General features: G+C 41.7%; 1 protein-coding gene across 4 annotated transcripts; it reads left to right on the top strand.

The window, feature by feature from the left end:
- Window positions 1-1,109: 1,109 nt before the first annotated feature.
- Window positions 1,110-20,411, top strand: LOC115102147 (glutaminase kidney isoform, mitochondrial-like). Of its 4 annotated transcripts, XM_065005339.1 has the most exons (18): window positions 1,110-1,475; window positions 2,918-3,002; window positions 7,564-7,685; window positions 10,126-10,255; window positions 11,456-11,535; window positions 11,782-11,945; window positions 12,737-12,795; window positions 14,558-14,590; window positions 14,683-14,741; window positions 15,968-16,034; window positions 16,152-16,202; window positions 16,821-16,997; window positions 17,274-17,405; window positions 17,649-17,741; window positions 19,339-19,400; window positions 19,676-19,800; window positions 19,951-20,015; window positions 20,306-20,411. In XM_065005339.1, the coding sequence occupies exons 1-18, from the start codon at window positions 1,267-1,269 to the stop codon at window positions 20,327-20,329; spliced, it is 1,737 nt and encodes a 578-aa protein (XP_064861411.1). In that variant the 5' UTR covers window positions 1,110-1,266; the 3' UTR covers window positions 20,330-20,411. The 4 variants fall into 4 exon arrangements, 3 of the variants coding, with proteins under 3 accessions (XP_064861411.1, XP_064861412.1, XP_064861413.1); XM_065005340.1 differs by lacking the exons at window positions 19,951-20,015; window positions 20,306-20,411 and having other exon boundaries at window positions 19,339-19,418; window positions 19,676-19,764; XR_010460147.1 differs by lacking the exons at window positions 19,951-20,015; window positions 20,306-20,411 and having other exon boundaries at window positions 1,111-1,475; window positions 17,649-19,119; window positions 19,676-19,701.
- Window positions 20,412-21,757: the final 1,346 nt, after the last annotated feature.

The following is a 21,757-nucleotide window of genomic DNA, read 5'->3' as shown; positions in this document are numbered from 1 at the left end:
TAGGTGTGTCCAAACTTTTGACTGGTACTGTATATCACATGAAGCACTCTCTGTCATTATGTCTGCTTGTGTCTCTCCCCTCCTCTAATGGGACTCACGTTACAGAGCCGGCTCGTGGGCCTGCTTCAAACAGTACTGGTGGCAAAAACAATTATCTGATGTGATTGAGTTCATGTGGTCACTTGTGATGAATTATAAAAGCAATTGTCAGCTTGCAGTTCTCATTGGAAAGTATGTTGTTAATCATTCACTAAAGGTAATGAAATAATGGCTATTATGATTGGTCACTAGTCAGCCTATCAATAGCATACTTGTTGCTTTTCCTTTATCTTACTGACAGTTGATTTTGGAATCGGAAAGTTTACAATGTGAACTCGTTCCAATTAAACATATATATATTATGTCTTGCAGGGGCTTTTTTGTCTGCTTCAAATTAGTTGTTTTACACAGTTTATTTTAATACAATTACTTTATTCCAACCAGCAAATATCTTACGAAACCATGCATTCATTGCATATTATAATGCATAAAATGGTGGTTTTGAAAATGTGTAATTTTAACGTTGCGGGACTGGGAAAGGAGCTGGATGAGATCTGGCAGGAGCATGTGGGATACCGGCAAAAAATCAGGAATGCGGCAGGTTACTGTATGACATTTTGTGGGAGCGGCGGGCACGGTACCAGAAAATAGAAAATTCCCAATGCCATCTCTGCGCCTTATTGGTAGCCTTCATTTCCCTAAAGCCAATGTGGCTATCAAATTGTAAGCAGTTAAATTCAAATAATTTTGGATAATAGTATTATTTATATATTCACATTTATTTACAGGTTCACAGATATTACCTTGTTCAACAGTTGTGAACAACAAACAAGATGACATAATACATCCTACACGGCAAGACTTTTAAAGGTTTTGTTTCCATAGATGCATCTCAGAAATGTAGCCTAAAATTAGATTTGTAATGTACCACTCAATCACGTCATTGAAATCATACCTGTGCCATGGATAGTAAATGTCTCACTCTCTTCCCGGTCTGGCCTCAGCTGTCATTGGTCACTGGCCTCTTTCATCTGTCAACCAACACTACGCTACCCCCCACGCGACAGTATCATGTCCTTGTGCTAGCATGCATAACAAATGATATAAAGCCTCCGAGGAACGACGCACTGGACACAGATCTGATGTCTCTACAGTTTTTATCCTATTTGAACTTTGTTAACCTAACCCAGCGCTATATTTATTTTGGTTGCGATCCACCCTTTAATAATGCATTGTCTGAAACGTCTGCGGATTACTAATGCGGGAGTTTTACAACTGCTCAAACATGCTGTCAACTCCGCACTAGTTGGGAGTGACAGCAATGTATTTTCCAGGAGCCAGCAACCCTTTCAGCTGTTCTGCACGAGCGCAGCACTGCACCACAACAGGCAGCAACATCATCAAGCTGTCAATGATTTGGACCAAACAGAGTGCAGGTACATACTTACTCAGTCACATTATCTACCAATAAGGGAATATGTACAGTATATACAGGTAACTGCCAAAATAATGGAAATACTTGAGTAAATGAGGGATACAAAGTATTGAAAGCTAGTGCTTACACAAAGATGTGGTTCCTGAGTTAAATAAGCAATTAACATCCCATAGTCCTCAGGGTCATGTATAAAAAGGCTGGGCAGGCCATTATTTTGGCTACGATGGCTATGCCCACATATAATGACAATTCCCCTATCCACAGGGCAGAGTGGTCACTAAATGGTTTGAGGAGCATGAAAATGATTTAAACCATATGCCATGGCCATCTCAGTCACCAGATCTCAACCCAAATGAACACTTATGGGAGATTCTGGAGTGGCGCCTGAGACAGCATTTTCCACCACCCTCAACAAAAAACAGAATTATGGAATTTGTCGTGGAAGAATGGTAGTCTACGACACCATTTAAGAACTTGGAGCTGAGTAGTCAGTGGAATTGGTTTGAAAGCTGATATTAACATGAACTGCATTACTATAGGCTACACTACACTAGGCCGACACTACACTACACTACAGCACGCTACACTACACTAGGCCGACATTACACTACACTACAGCACGCTACACTACACTAGGCCGACACTACACTACACTACAGCACGCTACACTACACTAGGCCGACACTACACTACACTACAGCACGCTACACTACACTAGGCCGACACTACACTACACTACAGCCTTCTACACTACACTAGGCCAACACTACACTACACTACAGCCTGCTACACTACACTAGGCCGACACTACACTACACTACAGCCTGCTACACCACACTAGGCCGACACTACACTACACTACAGCCTGCTACACTACACTAGGCCGACACTACACTACACTACAGCACGCTACACTACACTAGGCCGACACTACACTACACTACAGCCTGCTACACCACACTAGGCCGACACTACACTACACTACAGCCTGCTACACTACACTAGGCCGACACTACACTACACTACAGCACGCTACACTACACTAGGCCGACACTACACTACACTACAGCCTGCTACACTACACTAGGCCGACACTACACTACAGCACGCTACACTACACTAGGCCGACACTATACTAGGCCTACACTACAGCACGCTACACTACACTAGGCCTACACTACACTACCCTACATACCCTACTACACTCTCCTTTTGGTGCTGGGGTGAAAAGAAAAACAGAACATTTGTTTATACACAGCTGTCAATGATTAAATGATCCTTTGCACATGTACAGTATGTCTTAAGGAAAGTTCTACGGATGAGTCAACACAATCAAAACACAGTGTAAAACGTGTATGCAGTGGTGATCTTCAACAATGTCCCTCCCTGTAAGACCTACACTAGTGTTGTGACATGGTGCACTGTGTTGTCTGGGCTTCACAGGAACAGCTTGATCTCTGGGATGGACCTTCTTTTCTACACCATCACAGAGGGTAAAGAGATGATCTCAGTCTCTCAGTTCGTCTCTGTGAGTCTCCATCTCATCACATCCTCTCTCACTGTGTAACACCATGTAGAACCTAACCTACAGTTGAAGTCGGAAGTTTACATACACTTGGAGTCATTAACTCGTTTTTCAACCACTCCACAAATTTCTTGTTAACAAACTATAGTTTTGGCAAGTCGGTTAGGACATCTACTTTGTGCACGACACAGGTAATTTTTCCAACAATTGTTTACAGACAGATTATTTAACTTATAATTCACTGTATCACAATTCCAGTGGGTCAGACGTTTACATACACTAAGTTGACTGCCTTTAAACAGCTTGGAAAATTCCAGAAAATGATGTCCTGGCTTTAGAATCTTCTGATAGGCTAATTGACATCATTTGAGTCAATTGGATGTGTACCTGTGGATGTATTTCAAGGCCTACCTTCAAACTCAGTGCCTCTTTGCTTGACATTATATGAAAATCAAAAGACATCAGCCAAGACCCCAGAAAAAAATTGTAGACCTCCACAAGTCTGGTTCATCCTTGGGAGCAATTTCCAAATGCCTGAAGGTACCATGTTCATCTGTACAAACAATAGTACGCAAGTATAAACGTCATGGGACCACGCAGCTGTCATACCGCTCAGGAAGGAGACACGTTTGGTCTCCTAGAGATGAACATGCTTTGGTGCGAAAAGTGCAAATCCATCCCAGAACAACAGCAAAGGACCGTGTGAAGATGCTGGAGGAAATGGGTACAAAAGTATTTATATCCACAGTAAAATGAATCCCATATCGACATAACTCATCAAGGAAGAAGCAACTGCTCCAAAACCTCCATAAAAAGCCAGTCTATGGTTTGCAACTGCACATGGGGCCAAAGATTGTTCTTTTTGGAGAAATGTCCTCTGGTCTCATGAAACAAAAATAGAACTGTTTGGCCATAATGATCATCGTTATGTTTGGAGGAAAAAGGGGGAGGCTTGCAAGCCGAAGAACACCATCCCAACCGTGAAGCACAGGGCTGGCAGCATCATGTTGTGGGGGTTCTTTGCTGCAGAAGGGACTGGTGCACTTCACAAAATAGTTGGCATCATGAGGAAGGAAAATTATGTGGATATATTGAAGCAACATCTCAAGTCATCAGTTAAAGCTTGGTTGCAAATGGGTCTTCCAAATGGACAAAGACCCCAAGCATACCTCCAAAGTTGTGGCAAAATGGATTAAGGACAACAAAGTGAAGGTATTGGAGCGGCCATCACAAAGCCCTGACCTCAATCCCATAGAAAATGTGTGGGCAGAACTGAAAAATCGTGTGCGAGCAAGGAGGCCTGCAAACCTGACTCAGTTACACCAGCTCTGTCAGGAGGAATGGGCCAAAATTCACCCAACTTACTTACCAAATACTAATTGATGTATGTAAACTTCTGACCCACTGGGAATGTGATGGAAGAAAGAAAAGCTGAAATAAATCATTCTCTCTACTATTATTCTGACATTTCACATACTTAAAATAAAGTGGTGATCCTAACTGACCTAAAACAGGGATTTATATACTCTGATTAAATGTCAGTAATTGTGAAAAACTGAGTTTAAAGGTATTTGGCTAAGGTGTATGTAAACATCTTACTTCAACTGCATATACAGTACAGGTTATTTAACCTATTTAAAATAAATCTGGAATGCCCTTTTTTCTGATTGTATTGACAGTTGCCTTGACATTCCTCGACATCCTTTTAAAGTTGACACAGTACTGCCTGTACAACAACACATTCTCGTTCCTGAAGAGACCTTTGGGCTTGCTGTTTTCACTTGAGCTAAATGCATACCGATCGAACCCCAGAGAGTGTAAGACGAGCCAGGCAGGAATCCATCACACCATCACACCATGTCACCAGCCCAGTTCAGGCTCAGGTTTAAAAGTGTTGAGGAAACGCCTTGTGTAACTTTATGACTAATAGACAGGTGTGGCCTCGTCGTTGAGGCTAGACGTGAATCCTCTTAAACCCCAAAAGATTGGCGTCTTAATCAATGATAACTCAGTATAATAGGCGGTGGTTGAACTGCTCTGACATCACCTCACCAATGAAACCAAGTTCAAGCTAGGTGTTAACAAACGTATTTACCTCACCAATGACCACCAGCCATTCCCAAGCAACAGTCGCCTCTGGAATGTTGGGTACATGAGTCGAGAAGAACATCACAGAAGTTGTAGCTCAGTTGGTGAGAATGTCATAGAAGCACATGACCTCCAGTCATTTTACGATGCGTGAAGAGACTTTGTGTTCCCTCTCCGTGCTTTTTACACCATCATTTAGAACATGTACAGAAGTCTCAGCTCAGTTGGTGAAAATATCATACAAGCACATTTGTCCATAGGCCCACACACGCTGAACATAGCATTTTATGATGTGTGAAGAAACTCTGTGTCCAGTGTCCACGACCACTCCCCGTGCTTTTACACCATAATTCACCATAATTGGGGTGATGGAGTTTTGTCCAGTGGACTACACCTTGCCCCTGGAAACGGGGGTTCAAACCCCAGGTCTGCCAATCGCTCCACCACTGAGGATAGACTGGGGTTGGGTAGATGCACTGGCATTTCTAGTGGTTAGTCAGAGGTAAGGGAGCATATGATATGAAAAAGAACTACTGTATCTGGGCACTGCGTTCTCAAGCAGTTGAACAACACAAAGTTGTACCTCAACCAGAGCATTCAGAGTACAGCGTTTATGCCCAGTTTTATTTCAGAAGGATGCAATGCTTGATATTCTTACATCATTTGTACCTTTTAAAGAACTGTACAGGTGCTACTAAAAATCTAATCAAATTGTATTTGTCACATACACATGGTTAGCAGATGTTAATGTGAGTGTTGCGAAATGCTTGTGCTTCTAGTTCCGACAATGCAGTAATAACCAACGAGTCATCTAACTTAACAATTCCACAACTACTACCTTATACACGCAAGTGTAAAGGGATAAAGATTATGTACATAAAGATATATGAATGAGTGATGGTACAGAACGGCATAGGCAAGATGCAGTACATGGTATAGAGTACAGTATATACATATGAGATGAGTAATGTAGGGTATATAAACATAAAGTGGCATAGTTTAAAGTGGCTAGTGATACATGTATTACATAAAGATGGCAAGATGCAGTAGATGATATAGAGTACAGTATATACATATGAGATGAGTAATGTAGGGTATGTAAACATTATATTAAGTGGCTAGTGACTACACGGATGCCATCTGCTTTGACCTTTGATTGATCTCATTTTGAGGAGGGAGATCTGTCATTTATTGTCATGTTATGCTGTATGTGTTTGGCATGACAGGGTACAGTGACACAAAGGAGTTTGACTAAAACACATTGGAAGGACTGACTGAACAGTAGCTGTGGCTACAGAATACTGTCACAATAGATTAGAGATTAGGCTAATTAGGGCTTACACCTTTCCCTGACCTACGTGGAAACAGGATCCATTCTTTGTGTATCGAGGTTATATTTAGTTCTCATAGAGCAATTCTGTTACTTAACTAGTGTTATTGAAGTACTTCTCTCATCTGATAACTCAATTTCTCAAAAGCTCTAAAATTCTGTCATCTTTGTTTCTGTCAGGAATGGAAAAACACCCAGTACTGCCCCCAGCAAACATAGCTTTGAATGCTGCTGTCCAATACAGTATGTCTGAATATCACTTCAGGCTCTCATGAAAGCCACTATCCTATGTGACCAAGGACATAAAATAACTGAACACAACAGTCCAGTCAAGCAATGTGTGTTGCTCATTAAAGCAGTGCTCAGACACACAGGCTTGAAAATAACTGTCTGAACCCTCCTATGAGGCAAGTCTGCTGTCAATGTACATGATACCCCAGAAATAGACACACGTTGCACATAGCTGTCGGCATGACTTGAAGTTGGCTTAGGGGAGGGATTTCAAACACTAGACATGTACCTTCCTCCTTCAGGGCTGTTTACAGGACTGCTAGAACCCTTGTTGCTGCTCACATAATGGCAAAACAGGGTTTGTGCCTGTAGTCAGATAAAATCATAATTTGTTCCAATTCAGGTATTGAATATGACACACTTAAACAATTATTGTAGTCCTGTATATTTTCAGTTCTTCTATAGCTAAAGAAAAGTCACCCAAAGTGATCAAAATACTGTACATAATCTATAGTGCTAAAAACAACAATGCAATTTCAAAACAAGTTCACATTAAGGTTAAAGAAAGTGTATTTGATCAAATTACTTGTTTTTTTGCTTTGGACAAAATCAAGACGTTCTTGTTATGCTTATTAAAAAAAATCTTAAATTACAGCTCAATCCTGCGATTAACTCGATTTAAATGCTTTAATCATTTGACAGCCCTTAGTACTCTATTAGGACCAGCATCGGGACCAACTTTCTTAGAGCTCAAATATCTATCACCCTTCCCTAGAGATGCTATCCCAGTTCTGGATCAGCTCTCCATGACTCCATGCCCATTTTCCCTCTTCCCTTCCTCTCCCTTCTTTTTCATTTCCTCTAAAACAAATCTCTCACTCTTGTTTTCTAAATGTTCCTCTCTCCTTCCTCCAGGCGTTGAAGAGCACAGGTTTGTGGACATCTGATCCCAGGCTGAGGGACTGTATGCGTCATCTGCGCCTGGCCATGCGGGAATCTGCCGGAACAGTCATGGTGGACCAGAAACTCTTCAGGAAGTGAGCTATGCTCCATTTTCACTTTCATCTTACCATATACATCCTCTAACGTTAGTAGGATGGTATAGAGAGAATATTGACAAACACTATGATTCTTTAATTCAGACAGTTAACATAATGTATTATGACTTTCTCTATCACACATACCATATTCTCATTCTTCTGGCTGATTGGCAAAACACCACACACACTATCCCATTTTTACATGGCAATGTTATGAAAGTGACATTTCTATGGTATTTCACTGTGCGAAGGAACTATCTTTGCCCCCAGTGTTTACTAGAAGCTTCCAAGACTTTGTTTTTCACTATCTCTGAGTGTATTTGTGTCCGCTCTGCATGCCTCTACAGTGGACAGGTGGATATTTGTTGGGAAAGATTAAGCATCAAGGATGTTTGATTGTGGTTGTATTGTAGTGTTTGGGTTGGGGTTAATGTAAGAGAAAGACAGAGTGACAGCATCTGTCGTTTTATGGCCGACAGCTGCCTCTGAACCTTACTCATGCACGCATACACATGCATGCACACACACACACACACACACACACACACACACACACACACACACACACACACACACACACACACACACACACATACACACACACACACACACACACACACACACACACTCTGTGACATGCAGAGAGAGAGAGAGCTCTGGAGTATGACATCTGTGCAGGGCTTAAGTCTGGACGGGAGCTAATGAAAGTCCATCATAGTGGGTGAACTGCAGACGGTGCCAGTTGTATTAGGAGCTCAGTTTATCAGCAAGCTCCGAGGGAGTCTAGACTGCTGTCCAAACAGTATTCATTCCTAACTGGCAAACCTAACTTAATGAATGCAGTGATGATTCGGACTCTGGCATGCTACTGTAGTGGGTCACTGAGTCCTGTGTGGTGGACTTCTTACATTTAATAACTATGTTTCAGTGATTGAACACTGCATATCTACTGTCCTTTTGCTCAACTTAGATTGAGACTTGATGTTGTACTTGGTATTATTTAGAAACTAGGCCCAAATACACAAATAAAGTCATGGAGAAGAGACAATATTGTGTTGTGATTAGATATTGTCTTCCCATTATGAGGAACATTCTGAGGTGGTCACTGGAAAAAGACCACTAGAAATAAAAATCTCCCATTTCTGGTGAATGTATAAATTCTGCAATCCCTATATTAGCCTCCCCAGTGCCCCAAACTCTAACAAGCAACGGGGGGCGGATCTTTCAGCTCAACCCAGCTGAGATCACCTCAGTGCTTACTAAACTTAGTGCTTTGTTAATATATAATGGTACAGGTGCGTATCTACAGTATGAAAGGCTGTCTCTTGTCAGCATTTCATTTTGTCCCAGTTGAGGTCCAGTTTTATGTTGTTGATGTCATTAAGGATTTCATCATAGAATCAGTAGTGTGTCTGTTCCATTGTTATAAGTCACTTAGCCCTGATACATGGCTGACTCCTAGACGCCGCATAGGAGTCAGCAGCCGTGTATCAGGGCTAAAGGTCACTGTGTGTATTAATACAGTAGTAATACTATATACTGTAAATAATCTAAACTAACTATATTTTTTGTATGGTAATTTATAATAATTTGGTGGGTGCTTATATTTGTACAAGTGTATATTAAAACACGTGTGAATTGGAAAACCATGTTTTTTACATATCCATAACACTCCCTGAGACACCTTTGGAGATTAGGGTTGTAAGAGTTAAGTGACTTTCTCAATGGCACTTAGACAGGTTTTTCAACTTGTCGGCTCGGGGATTACGAACTAGAGACCTTTCAGTTACTGGCTCAACACTCAAACCGCTAGGCTAATCTAACGTAGCAGGCGTAAAAGAAACACCTGAAACTAGATCCCCTACATACTGGTTTTGACAAGAAGAAAATCAACTGTTGGGGGAGGTTTTCTTCTGCGCTGTTCAAACAACCCAGTAAATGTGGAGGAGGAGTTAAGATGGAGAGTCACCTTGTTAACGTCCAAAAGTGGAAGTCGCATCACAGGCTCTCTTTCCATTTCCCCTAAAAACCAGAACAGCTGGTTGTTGCGGACTCAGCAGTGGTTATCGCTAGACACAGCAACGGGAAGTAGGGGTGCACCCCATGATAAATGGAAATAATATATAATATATATATATAATAAAGAAATTAAATTATAATAAAAATACAATTATACGCAATTATATTAATCCTGTGTGAACTAGGCCTTTATTACTCCTGTATGCGCGGACAAAAATTCTCCTCAGCAACCCCCCATCCCCTCTTTGTCCAACACCCCCAATGCAAAACATCTTCCCACGGTTGGCCCCAACAGGAATGGAACCAACAACTCTATTGTTCCAAGTGCCACACTCTACCAACTGAGCCACACTGAGCCATTACCTATGTAATAAACAAAGTATACATGTGATATTTCTGTATTTGTGATGTGTTTCAGGTGTGTGGGTGCTAACATCCTGTTGCTGACACAGGCGTTCAGGAGGAAGTTCATCATCCCAGACTTTGAGGTGTTTGCATCCAACATGGACCAGCTGTACTACAGTACCCAAAGGCAGGAGGGGGGACACGTGAGTCCTGTTAGGATGCCTGCACTATGTACATTGGAATTCACCCGCTAAAAGCATTCTCACATACTGTACACTTACACACCTACACATCCACATGAGGATATGCTAAAATAATCTCACTCACACGCGCGTACTGAATGAAGCCATGCACACACTACATTTGTACATACATGTACATACACATGTACTATACATACAGTGCATTCGGAAAGTATTCAGACTCTTCACTCTTTCCACATTTTGTTACATGACAGCTTTATTAAAAAAAAAAAAAACATTAAAATCATCATCAATCTACACACAATACCCCATAATGACAAAGCAAAAAACAGTTTTGTTTTTTTGGAAAATGGAAATATTACATTTACATAAATATTCAGACCCTGTTGAAGCACCGTTGGCAGTGATTACAGCATTGAGTCTTCTTGGGTATGAGTGGCTCGGCCACTCAAGGACATTCAGAGACTTGTCCAGAGCCATTCCTGCATTGTCTTGGCTGTGTGCTTAGGGTCGCTGTCCTGTTGGAAGGTGAACCTTCGCCTCAGTCTCAGGTCCTGAGCGCTCTGGAGCTGGTTCTCATCAAGGATCTCTCTGTACTTTGCTCCTTTCATCTTTCCCTCGATCCTGATTAGTCTCCCAGTCCCTGCCACTGAAAAACACCCCCACAGCATGATGCTGCCACCACCATGCTTCACCATAGCGGTGGTATTGGCCAAGTGATGAGCGGTGCCTGGTTTCCTCCAGATGTGCCACTTGGCATTCAGGCCAAATAGTTCAATCTTGGATTCAACAGACCAGAGAATCTTGTTTCTCATGGTCTGAGAGTCCTTGAGGGGCCTTTTGGCAAAATCCAAGCGGGCTGTCATGTGCCTTTGCATGAGGAGTAGCTTCCGCCTGCCCACTCTACCATAAAGTCCTGATTGGTGGAAGTCTGAATACTTATGTGAATAAGGTATTTCTGTTTTTTATTTTCAATACATTTGCAAAAAATATCTAAAAACCTGTTTTCGCTTTGTCATTATGGGGTATTGTGTGTAGATTGATGAGTAAAACTATTAATTTAATTCATTCTAGAATAAGGCTGTAACGTAACAAAATGTGGAAAAAGTGAAGGGGTCTGAATACTTTTCAAATGCACTGTACCTGCCTTTGACACACATTACACTCATCCAATCCATTCCTTTGTGTGTCTTTCCTTAGGTAGCAGATTACATTCCTCAACTGGCTAAATTCAGCCCTAATCTGTGGGGAGTGTCTCTATGCACAGTGGATGGGCAGAGGTAAGATTACAGCATCATCTGATCTATGTACATAGTCTCTTTTTACAGTATATCACCACTGCCCTCCATCATGACACATAACCCATGTTACTGAAATTAAGAGCTTTGAACAGGCAGTCCACATGTCATCCCCTCATCTTGCCCTGTCAGTCTCTGCCCACCTTGTTTATGCAGAATCCTCCACTGTGTCTGTTGTCACCTCAGCCCTCACTGTCCCATGATCTCTCCCCTGCTGGTGTGATGCAGACATTCTGCAGGTGACACCAAGGTTCCATTCTGTCTTCAATCATGTGTGAAGCCTCTGGAGTACGCCATCGCTGTGCACGAGATCGGCACTGAGCATGTGCACCGTTACGTGGGCAAAGAGCCTAGCGGACTCAAGTTCAACCAGCTGTCACTGAATGATGAGGGTGAGAGAGATTAACCCTAACCCTATCCCTGTCTGCCTATGGCTGGGCTCACATACCTACTACATGTCTCTGTGTGGACTTCTGTATAGATGCCCCACACTTGAATGCACACTCACCCACACTCTGAGTACTGAGGAAAAAACTGTCTTACATTGAACACTCAATGATATCTCTGACCCTATCTCCTGATCTAAGATAACTCAATCGTAGGGTAGTGAATAGTTCATTACACTGGAAGCAAACAATTACACATTTCAGTGAACAATTGTGTAAAGAGAAGACAACCAACCTCTCTGCAACTACAGCCCACTGGGCACAGATGTCAGTTCAACGTCTAGTTTTGATTGAAATTAGTTTTCTGTCAACTAACGTGAATTCAACATGAAATCAACAAAAAAAAACTCATTCAGCATCATCACAATTATTATTTTTGGCTGCAATGACGTGGATACCACATTGATTCAACTAGTCTTTGCCCAGTGGGAGGTGATTGAGAAACAGGGAAATTACCAATCGACTTGATCAATGATTACAATATGCTGTAGGTCTTGACTGGTGAGATACAGTCGATAGAGCAGGAACAAGCAAGAACAGGACATCTGATCATTAACCAGTCAAGACAGCTTATCTGCAGGTTCCCTCTAAGCTGGCTACGGCTGACTAGGTGTCTTTACACATGTTCACCTCTGGCACGCACATACGTGTTCACTTTGTAAAGCGCCCATATCTTTAGGTTATATGGTGGTGGAGTGCACTACAGTGATAACATTGTCCTCTCTCTCTTTGGACAGATAAACCACACAACCCTATGGTGAACGCGGGGGCTATCGTCATCAGTTCTCTGCTCAAGGTAAGGGGATTCCTGGGTGATGTTATAATCTCCCATAACCTTTCATGAGGTTTTAGAATGAGAGGATAGATCAAATCTTTGCTAGCTAACTTAAATAGTATCAGGAGTATATTACATGCACACAGATTAAGCATTGCCAATGAGTGCAAACTGTTGTACACCAAATAATATCAAATATACAGGAAATCAGGAAATCTGTCGTAACTAGTACAGCCAAGTGTCACAGTCAGACCACCCTCAATCATTGACCAATTCACCCTATGGCCCAATACAGTGTGGACAGAGGTCAGCAAACTATCTCCAGCTGACTCGCCAACCCTCCCTATCAGTCAGCACTGCCCTCATTCTAACAGATACAGGAGTGGGGAAAGAATGCAGTCCTCTATATAGACATGGACCTCTATTCTGCTGTGTTTTCCTCTCCCTGCCTAGCTGCCTGTCTTCACCAGCTGCCTCTTAGGCCATTCAGGTCACATACATTAGTGGGTGAGGGTGGGACTGACAGGATGTGTGTATGTGTTAGACAGGCCAATGAGACAGCTGGGAAGAAAAGGCGTGTTCGTCTGTGGGTGAGAGACTGTATGTGTGATTGTGTGGGTGGGTGGGTGTTTATGTCTGACAATCATAAGTATTATAATTTATGTCTTTGACAACTTTAAGTACAGGAAGAGAGAACAGATCGAGATGGATGAGTCATTTCATTGGCTAATAGTCGATAGCCCATACTGCACTGGGCAAGTTGAGGGAAGGACTTGTACTCTTCCAATTAAGTGTAGCACTCCTAGCACGTTTTATTTGGAGTTTATGCAATTCATTCATAAATATTGCGCAAAGTTCACTTGATCTTTCAGAGAGCACAGAACTCTCTGAAGTTATGAGTGGAAAGATGTGTCATCACTCAGGAGCACTTCATCAGAGTATCACTGACCAATAAGCCCAGGGTCGCACCACATTTGAAGAAACCTATTCCTTGAGGACCACTCAACGGGGAAGTACCAGTCCCTGCCCGTTTTGGTGACTTAACGACTTGCTGGTGATCTTTCACTGGACCCTGAAACTTAAGCAGGGCAATAATCTACCCCCGAGCTGCTAGCCCATGTTATACACATCACATTTACATTTACATTTAAGTCATTTAGCAGACGCTCTTATCCAGAGCGACTTACAAATTGGTGCATTCAATGACCTCCAGTGGAACAGTAGTGCATCTAAATCTTTTCAGGGGAGGGGGTGAGAGGGATAACTTTATCCTATCCTAGGTATTCCTTAAAGAGGTGGGGTTTCAGGTGTCTCCGGAAGGTGGTGATTGACTCCGCTGACCTGGCCGTGAGGGAGTTTGTTCCACCATTGGGGGCCAGAGCAGCGAACAGTTTTGACTGGGCTGAGCGGGAACTGTACTTCCTCAGTGGTAGGGAGGCGAGCAGGCCAGAGGTGGATGAACGCAGTGCCCTTGTTTGGGTGTAGGGCCTGATCAGAGCCTGGAGGTACTGAGGTGCCGTTCCCCTCACAGCTCCGTAGGCAAGCACCATGGTCTTCACAACAGACAGACAGACAGACGGACGGACAGACGGATACCGTAACTAATCCTACCCTGCACACCCACCCAGAATCTGTCTGACTCACCAGTACACTGTACCATTGATGCCAAAATACACAAACACTGCCACCTAGGGACAGAACAGCTCTCTGCATAGTGTCAATACAAAATGACTTCAGCACAAGAACACTGTTACTAAAGGGATTTCCTTCTTCTTCTTTACAGCCTCACTCGAATAAGGCCGAGAGGTTTGATTATGTGAGTATCCTTTAAGTTTCACACTTCTGACGTGTCTACAATTGCTTCTTATTAGTCAAATGTAATGGAAAAACTGACATCTTTTATCGTAGGTAATGGAATACTTGAAGAAGATGGCAGGCACAGAGTATGTGGGCTTCAGCAACGCTACGTGAGTGTCAAATTGAACATTATAGTATGAAAATAAAATTATTAAAGATTTCAGACCATACAGTAAGTGTAATTTGTGGTGTGATAAACAGCTTTTAATTCAGTGGGCTCCAAAATTACTGGCATCCCTGACTGGAAATGCACAAACAATACTTTTAAAAATATAAACAATATAATTATAGAGAGAAACTCAAATTACCAACATCAATGGAACCAACCAAAATCATACAATAATTTAATACAAAATACATTTCACCAAAATCATACAATAATTTAATACAAAATACATTTCACCAAAATCAAGGATTCATAATTATTGGCACTCCTCATTTAGTACTTAGTGCAACCACCTCTGGCAAGGATAACAGCATGGTCTTTTCCTGTAATGTTTGACAAGGTTAAGGAACACATTTGGAGGGATTTTGGACCATTCCTCTATGCAGATCCTTTCAAGATCCTTCACATTCTTGGGTTTGCGCTTATCAACTGCCCTCTTCCACTCAGCCACAGGTGTACGATTGGATTGAGGTCCGGCGACTGAGATGGCCATGGCAGATCATTGATTTTGTTGTCACAGAACCATTGCTGTGTGGATCTTGAGGTATCTTTTGGGTCATTGTCTTGTTGGAAAGTCCACATACGGCCAAGTCCCAGCATTCTGGCAGAGGCAACCAGATTGTCAGACAAAATTGCCTGATACTTGGTGGAATTCATTATGCCATCAATCTTAACCAGTGCCTCTGGAACTCTGGAATTAAAACAGCCCCAAAAAATCATTGACCCGCCACCATATTTCACCGTGGGTATGAGGTGCCTCTCCTTGCATGCATCTCGATGCCAAACATGCCGATGCTGTATCTGACCAAAACATTTAATTTTGGTCTCATCTGACCAGAGCACCGTCTTCTAGTCATAATTTAAATGACGTTTGGCAAACTCCAAGCGCTTGCGTCTGTGTCTTGGGGTAAGAAAGGGCTTTCTTCAGGCAACCCTTCCAAAGAGCCTGTGGATGTGGAGGTGGTGTCTGACGGTGCTTTTTGAAACCTGGTGACCCTGAGATGCCACCAAGGCCTGCAATTCTTTCACAGTGATTGTTGGCGATTTTGTTGCTTCTCTCACCATCCTCCTCCCTATCCTGGAGGGCAAAATGTATTTTAACTATTGTTTGTGCATTGCCAGTCAGGGGTGCCAGTAATTTTGAAGCCCACTATGTATTTGCCTTCAAAGTTTTCAATCAGAGAAGGAGACCGGGGATAGGAATGTTGCTATTGGTTACTACCTGAAGGAGAAAAAAGTGAGTGTTTGAGCTTCACAGAGTCTTCCCAATAGTTAAACCAATTTCTAAACTCTAAAACTATAAGTTATACTACCTGTCCTGAAACTGTGGCCTCTCTCTCATTTTGCCTGGTAGTGCTTTCCTGAGAATGCAGATATGATTGCAGCCCTTGATTTCTACTTCCAGGTGAGACTCATGTTTAAAGAGATTTGCTGTTGTATTCATAGTTGATGTCTCTGGTGGAAACACTCTGTATGTGAGTAAAGTACTAACCTGTACACAGGGTTGGGAAGGTTACTTTCTAAATGTATTCCATTACAGTTACTAGCTACCTGTCCAAAATGGAATCAGAAACATAATTTATGGATTGTCCAAACTCTGTAACATATTCTGATTACTTTCAGTTACTATTGGATTACTTTCCCCTTAAGAGGCATTAGAAAAATACTTAAAGGATCCATCAAATGCATTTGGTGCATCATTATAGTGGTCTCTGACTTATGGTCAGACTCACTCAGATGGAATAAACGTAACCCTTTCCCATGACATTCAATGCTGAATTGAATGTCATTGAGAAAACAAAAAGGTGTAATAATGTTTTTTTTTTTACAAACATTCTTTCTGATGTAAGTAATCATCTAGTTTTTCAAAAGTATCTGTAATCTGATTACAATCATTTTGCTGGTAACAGATTACATTTACTGTTTTTTTCATGTTGCAATAACAGATTACATGTAATCAGTTACTTCTCAAACCTGACTGTACAATAAACCAGAGGTCTCAACTGTTCTGTTTTCCTCTCAGCTGTGCTCCATTGAGGTGACCTGTGAATCAGGCTGTGTCATGGCCGCCACACTGGCCAACGGGGGCATCTGTCCAATCACAGGCGAGCGGGTGCTAAGTGCGGAGGCTGTGCGGAACACCCTAAGCCTCATGCACTCCTGCGGAATGTACGACTTCTCTGGCCAGTTCGCCTTCCATGTGAGTCACTGAGAAACAGACAGAGGTCAATGACCTGAGGTGGCCTTATCACAGCGACGGAAGAGAAAGTGAGACATCCCCATCTCATCATCATTTATCTAATATCTTTGTTTATCATACTGTATGTGGTAAAATAGAACGTTCCCCTTTATCTCAGAGGTGCCATGTTGCTCTCACCTATCCTGTGTTGTCAGATCAATGCAGTTAAAAGAGATGAGACAAGGTAAGTGTCACACTTAACTTCATTCTTGCTTTTTGTCCCTTCTTTTTTCCCAGGTGGGCTTGCCTGCTAAATCTGGCGTGTCGGGTGCCGTGCTGCTGGTGGTCCCTAATATCATGGGAATAATGTGTTGGTCTCCTCCCTTAGACCGTGTCGGAAATAGTGTCCGAGGCATTCACTTCTGTCAGGTATGCAGACAAGAAGAATTTCAATCCCCTATGACATAAGTTTTTACCATACCCAGCAGTAGATATTTATTCTTGTTGATTACCTTGTTTTTTGATATATCAAAAGTAATGTCAATGTCATACCTGAGTGTATATCTTTTTTTCTGTATTATACATTGTAAATTTGGAAGATTAAAAAAGAATAGAACATTGAATAATAGATTAATCTGTCTCATTTTCCCATTCTGTCTGCTGATTGATCAGGAGCTGGTTTCTCTCTTCAACTTCCACAATTATGACAACCTGAGACACTTTGCAAGGAAGCTGGACCCTCGCAGACTCTCACTTGATGATAGGGTAAGGGATAGAACAGGCACTAAGGTCCTGCATCCGACCCGGGTTAAGAGTGTGAAAATTGAACGTTAATTCCCTTTTTATGCACCTTTCTCTCAATGCGTATTCTGACCTTGAAGTCAACCACTATTCGTTCGGGTTGGAGAGCTAAGAAATGAAGGTGTGGCAAAGGTGTGTCTACAGATAAGCCTTTACGTGCGAGGAAACCATGAGTAAGGTTGCACGAACCTGCTGGTTCCAAGTGGAAAAAGCATCTTCTTTCTTTTTTTCTGATAGAAATAACAGCATTGTCCATGCACTGTCATTTATACACGGATAAGAGCTAGGGGAGTGAAAGTTATACCTCCCCCTGAGGAAAATATATTTTTACTTGGCCCTCCCCAAGCGTAAAAAAAACAAGCATGTAACCCTCACCCTCCAAAATGATAATTAAAACAAAATAGCAGGGAATATTAAATCCCTTTTTAATTGATTATCAATGTTGCAGCCGGAATTTATATTAAATAATTTGGACACTCAAACGATGGGCTTCTGTAGGGCTGAACCTTGGCTTCTGTAGGGCTGAACCTTGGCTTCTGTAGGCCTGAACTTTGGCTTCTGTAGGCCTGAACTTTGGCTTCTGTAGGGCTGAACCTTGGCTTCTGTAGGGCTGAACCTTGGCTTCTGTAGGGCTGAACCTTGGCTTCTGTAGGGCTGAACCTTGGCTTCTGTAGGGCTGAACCTTGGCTTCTTTAGGGCTGAACCTTGGTTTCTGTAGGCCTGAACCTTGGCTTCTGTAGGCCTGAACCTTGGCTTCTGTAGGCCTGAACCTTGGCTTCGGTAGGCCTGAACCTTGGCTTAGATTTATTTATAGGACTTGTTCAGCTCCCATTGTTAACTTGGTTTTTTCATTTTACAAGATTTCATGGATTGAACTTGAGTATAACAGCTTTCAGGATGAATCAAACCACTGTATTTTTTATTCAACTATACATTGTGTGCATAAAGGCTCTCCAAACCAGTTTTTATTTTAAGTTTCATACATACTTTCCTAACCCTGAAATTTGCCTAAATAATCTACAAGGTCTGAGTATTTTTTAATCTACCAGTTGGTGCTGAAACTAAGACCAAGATGCATAGATGGTATTATGTCATTAATCCTTATTTTCCTTATTTCTGAATTTTATGTTTTTTTTTCTCTTGATGTATTCTAGTCTCTCGACAAATTCTAATTGTGGGTACATCGTATTGAAATGGATGGCTTAAGATAAATCTACTGAAAACCGTATTTAATAGAAAATCTGTTGGCCAGCAAGTGGAAGGGTTTTCAGCGGTTGAATTACATTTATTCAGAGCGCGCAAGGGAGCCACGCCTGCAATGCCCATTACACACCTTCATACGGTAAGTCTGAATACCAACTACTGAGAAGTGCATAATAAAGGCATAATTTCCTAATTCAGAATCGGGCCCTAAGTATACTAAATGTTTCTCAAATATACCTCTTGGGAACATTCATGTTTAGTGTTTATGCTTCCGCCACAATATCTGAAACATCGCTGTGCTTCAATATCCTTCTATGTTGATAACCCATAATTGTGCTGTTTTCTTCTGACCCTTCAGAACAAGTCAGTGGTTAACCTGATGTTTGCAGCTTACAGTGGTGATGTCTCTGCCCTGAGGAGGTAAAGCCAGAACCTTGGGTTAGTTATATAAACCATTATAGTTGGTCTTTCTGGTTTACCAGAAATGTAGTTTGCCTTTTCATAAGCAAGCGCTGGCGCCAGATAGGCAAGAAGAATATGGCTTCAATAATTAATTTATGTGCAGCATGGAACAGACCACCCCTGGTATCAAATCAATTTCAGTTAACTTCATAATTACACCATCTGTCATTTCAATTAACCTTTCGCTATGCTCTTTTTTTTCTTCCTTCTCTCGCTCATGTCCTCTCCTTTAGGTTTGCTCTCTCGGCTGTGGACATGGAAGAGAAAGACTATGATTCTCGTACAGGTCTCCACGTGGCATCAGCCGAAGATGCACCTACATATTTTTCAGGGATAAAACTGTTCTCTCACATAGCATGTACTTCACCTTATTGTTCAGAGTTGTAATTCAAGTGTGTCTGCTTTGGTTTAATTGGAGTGGATGGCTTCGCTGGGATAACTATAGATATGTGAATGCATAGTTGGTTGCCGCATATTGAGATTGAATTCTTCCTTCCTGTTTGTTCAGGTCATGTGGAAGCGGTGATCTTCCTAACAGAGATGTGTAAAGTGAACCCCCCATATAAAGGACAGGTAGGGACACCACCTCATCATCTGCATGTCACTTTTAATAATTAACACATCTTTGAGAGATGTTCCATTGTAAAGGTCCTTCAGGCATGCATAATGGAGACTGGTGGTTTTAAAAGTGTCCAGGCCTTTAAAATCACCCAACTACACCAGACTAGTCGAGGGCTATTATGACCTGATTTGTTCTGAGACTCAGTCAGAACATTACTTAGCACACTATCCCTTGTTTCCTTTGCCTCTGCAGCAGTATTTCAAAGTGTTTTCATTACTGCTTATATCGCGCTCTCTATCAGGTGGGGAAACACACCCCTGGATGACGCCAGGCAGTTTGGTCGGGACGGGGTGGTGTCGGTCTTGACGGAGTACCACCAGATGTACCTATGCAGTAATGGGTCCCAGTCAAAAACCGAAGACCAGAGAAAATTAGACAGTGAAGGTTGTGGTTTGAGCTAGACAGGAGAGATGTCTAACCATATTGTATTTAATACAAGAGGCACTGGCAGTTTCATTCCAGATAGTTGTGCCCTTCCCCAATATCCTTGTTCACTAGCACTCCCCATAACAGATCTGATAAGACTGGGTTGGTTAAAGCAATATGGCGGAAAGCAGATGAACTTACCTCTTCTCAGGTAGATAGGTGACAACGTTTCGTAATAAAATGCAGCCATTTTGTGCCAAGAGTCATGAAGAGTTGTAGCTAATTGAGTATAGTTGATATGGTCACACGACACTACGTATAAAGGTCCCATGCACACTTTCTTTGTCCAGGTTGCTGCACATAAAAGCTTTAGGAGTCTTCAGGAGTGGACAGAATCACTGTAGCACTGTATAAAGCTGATATGACACCAACAAGTGATCAGTTGCTAGTCAGAGGGGTATACTGAAAAGCAGGATCAATGCATTAGCCAGCTAACTTTGATTAACAACCAGAAATAACTATTGGTTTTCTGGTTCATTAAGAAACCTAAACTTAGGTATGTTTTTGATTGTCGAGTCAGTCAGACCATGCGCATTTCACGCTCATCTTAAAAAAAAAAAAAGTTAAATTATTTCAGAATATTTTGCCAAGTTAGCTGGCTAAGGCATTGCACTTACTTTGTAGTATACATTTACATTACATTTAAGTCATTTAGCAGACGCTCTTATCCAGAGCGACTTATACCACTCAGAAGAACTTGGCAGCTATTGATTTATATGTACACACACTTTGTCCTTACTCAAAATTACCAGTGTATAATTTATACAATGTTTTCAATCATGTATGAAGCATTAATATTTTAAGGGATTTTTACACTGCATAACATTACATATTACCAGGCTATAAATATATGAAGTGGAAATGTATATATTAATCTACCTCATGAAACTGTTCTACTTCCTATTAAGCAGGTTTTAAGATATGAGTGAATAAGCCATGTATTGTGAGGATGGGATATAACCATTTTAATTCTGGTCTTTTCTCCTTGTTAATACTTAACATAGAAACATGTCTAAACGTGATGAGTGAGTGAGACTAATGAATATTCATGTATGATAGTATCTCATCAGCATTTCCTGTTATATGCACATGAATGTTGTCTATTTACTACAGAACAGACTGGTTGTATAACATCAAAACTAAGATACACATCCAGGATTTTCTTACTGTGATTAAGTGCTGCTGTTTTACAGACTGCTTCCTCAGGTTAAACTGTCAATATGAGCTTGATTTCCATGTTATGCTCTGCTGTAAATAAATGAGTGAA

This window comes from Oncorhynchus nerka, linkage group LG20 (genome assembly GCF_034236695.1).
Source record: "Oncorhynchus nerka isolate Pitt River linkage group LG20, Oner_Uvic_2.0, whole genome shotgun sequence".
Taxonomy (NCBI): domain Eukaryota; kingdom Metazoa; phylum Chordata; class Actinopteri; order Salmoniformes; family Salmonidae; genus Oncorhynchus; species Oncorhynchus nerka.
This window is presented reverse-complemented; position numbering and strand designations above follow the sequence as displayed.

Coding starts and splice junctions, on each gene's coding strand:
- LOC115102147 (XM_065005339.1), top strand. CDS start 1,267: ATGCATTGTCTGAAACGTCTGCGGATTACTAATGCGGGAGTTTTACAA. Junction 11,536..11,781: donor TGCACAGTGGATGGGCAGAG/GTAAGATTACAG, acceptor GGTGTGATGCAG/ACATTCTGCAGGTGACACCA. Junction 16,203..16,820: donor CCCTTGATTTCTACTTCCAG/GTGAGACTCATG, acceptor TTTTCCTCTCAG/CTGTGCTCCATTGAGGTGAC.